Source organism: Apis dorsata, unplaced genomic scaffold (assembly GCF_000469605.1).
Source record: "Apis dorsata unplaced genomic scaffold, Apis dorsata 1.3 scaffold_683, whole genome shotgun sequence".
In the NCBI taxonomy this organism is placed as follows: Eukaryota; Metazoa; Arthropoda; class Insecta; order Hymenoptera; family Apidae; genus Apis; species Apis dorsata.
The window spans coordinates 1581242-1583230 of NW_006263864.1; the positions used below are offsets into that span (position 1 = coordinate 1581242).

A 1989-nucleotide genomic window follows, 5' to 3' on the forward strand; every position below is an offset into this window, starting at 1 on the left:
TTCGTTACCTCTAAATTCTAATCGAGCGCGACTGCGTGCATTGGAAAATTGACGCGCGGTGAAATTAGGCTGAACAAAGTTGAGAGCGTCGGGAGGGGAAGCTTTGCTCGGGGCATTTGTTTCTCACGAAACAAGTGCGTTTACCCCCGCGGTGAGGGATCGATTATTAAACTGGTTTGTTTGCCGATTGGTCCAAGGTTCCCTGGACGGCGATCCCGAAACGAGGGATAGCCAAACGGAGAACAAAAGTCCAGACGGTGGTGCCGGTGGTGGTAGCGGCGACGGTGGTGCCGGTTCCAAGAGGCGGGGGCCGAGAACTACCATAAAGGCGAAACAATTGGAAATTCTCAAGTCGGCGTTTTCGTCTACCCCGAAACCAACGAGGCACATCAGGGAACAATTAGCGAAAGAGACCGGATTGCCGATGAGAGTGATACAGGTTTATAACACGTTTCACCTTTACTTCACTTCACCTCTGTTTCACCGAGTAGTAGGGACGGGATTATCTTCTTATATTCGACGAGCGAAATTAATTAAATCGAATCGAAGAGAGATTGGTTAAGGCTAATCCTAATCTAAGCAGGCGGCCAATTAAACGGAATGAAAAACAGCCGGGCGTAACGGTGTTCCCAGGTCTGGTTTCAAAATAAGAGGAGCAAGGAGCGTAGGTTAAAACAACTGACGTCGATGGGCAGGAGCCCGTTCTTCGGCGGCTCTAGAAAAATGAGGGGCTTCCCCTTGAACCTGAATCCCGGTGCTTTGGGCGGCGAGGACGGACCGCCGCCCGGTTTTCCATATTTCGGCGCGGAGAAGTTCGAATTCGGTTACGGCGGGCCCGTGGCATTTCACCATGAATTCTTTGGTGCTCATCCGCCCCCTCATCCACATGGACCGCCCTTCAGCGGACCAGGCAATCCTGGTGAGTCTCTGGAATTCGATCTCTTCTCTCCGAACTCTCAACTCTTCCCATTCCCGATTTTCGACTCCTTTTTCGATCCCTTTCGATCCCTTCATTTTATCGCGATTTTATCGCGACGCGATAGAGAAGAGACGCAAGAAACGATCGTAACAATTGTTAAAACGGAACGCAACGTGTACACGATATTCAAACTCGGTTGCACGCGATCCTATCCATTCGCTATATCGAAAGCAGAACCTTGTCTCGAGTTCTATCGCGGCTATAATAAACATCGTAGCGGGTAGGTAGGTCGCGATAATTATGACAGCCGGGTTCGGAGATAGCTGGCCGGATACGATCCTCTCTGAATAGTACACGTAATCTGTTTCTGACAGGTTTGGACCCGGCGAGTTTAGCGGGTATGGCGGCCGCAGTGGCGGTGACAGGGGAATATCCACCTCCGGGTGCGGGAGGCGGCCCTCCGGAATTTCTCACGGGCCCTCCTGGACAGGGGCCCCCTGCGCCTTCTGGCGGCAGTCCTGGAGAGTTCCTAGCACCTTCAGGTACGGACCAAATTCTTTCGAAAAAAGGTTTTACCGCCTTTCTGTCGGTGGAACGTTTTCTTTTTCTTTTCTTTTTTTTTCTTTTTTTCTTTTCTTTTTATTTTACCTCACTTTCGCAACAATCGTTTTCTCTCTCTTTCCTCGATGTACATGATTAATCCTTTAATACGCTAAAATTGCGTTAACGAGACTCTGGGGGGGAGGGGGTAATGGTGTGGGGTGTTGGAAACTTTGACGAATTGTAACGCGTATGCGGAATATCGATATGGTAGAAAGTTTTCGCGCACAAAATTATCGTGCGATCGAAACCTTTCTAACACCTTATACGACGAAGGAACGATTGGTTTCTTCCTTTCTTTCTTTCTTTCTTTCTTTTCCTTTCTTTCTTCGAATCTCAATATTTCTCTGTAATAGTTTTCGATGGATTTGGTATTTCTCAGGTGGAGCACAGGGTAATCCCAGTGCCGGTGGGAATGGTGGCGGTCCAGGTGGCGGCGGCGGCGGGGGTGGGTTCCTGGAGCCGCACCA

General features: G+C 49.8%; 1 protein-coding gene across 3 annotated transcripts in view; it reads left to right on the top strand.

The window, feature by feature from the left end:
- Positions 1 to 1989, top strand: part of LOC102674544 (LIM/homeobox protein Lhx5) — a 20780-nt gene that overhangs the window by 17700 nt on the left and 1091 nt on the right. For 2 of the 3 annotated variants that reach the window (XM_031513643.1, XM_031513644.1), the window contains exons 5-8: positions 198 to 439; positions 634 to 919; positions 1294 to 1461; positions 1902 to 1989. The exon at positions 1902 to 1989 is cut by the window's right edge and continues 1091 nt beyond it. In XM_031513643.1, coding sequence (XP_031369503.1) covers positions 198 to 439; positions 634 to 919; positions 1294 to 1461; positions 1902 to 1989 — 784 coding nt within the window. The remainder of the gene's footprint in view (positions 1 to 197; positions 440 to 633; positions 920 to 1293; positions 1462 to 1901) is intronic. The other variant, XM_031513645.1, reaches the window with a different exon arrangement.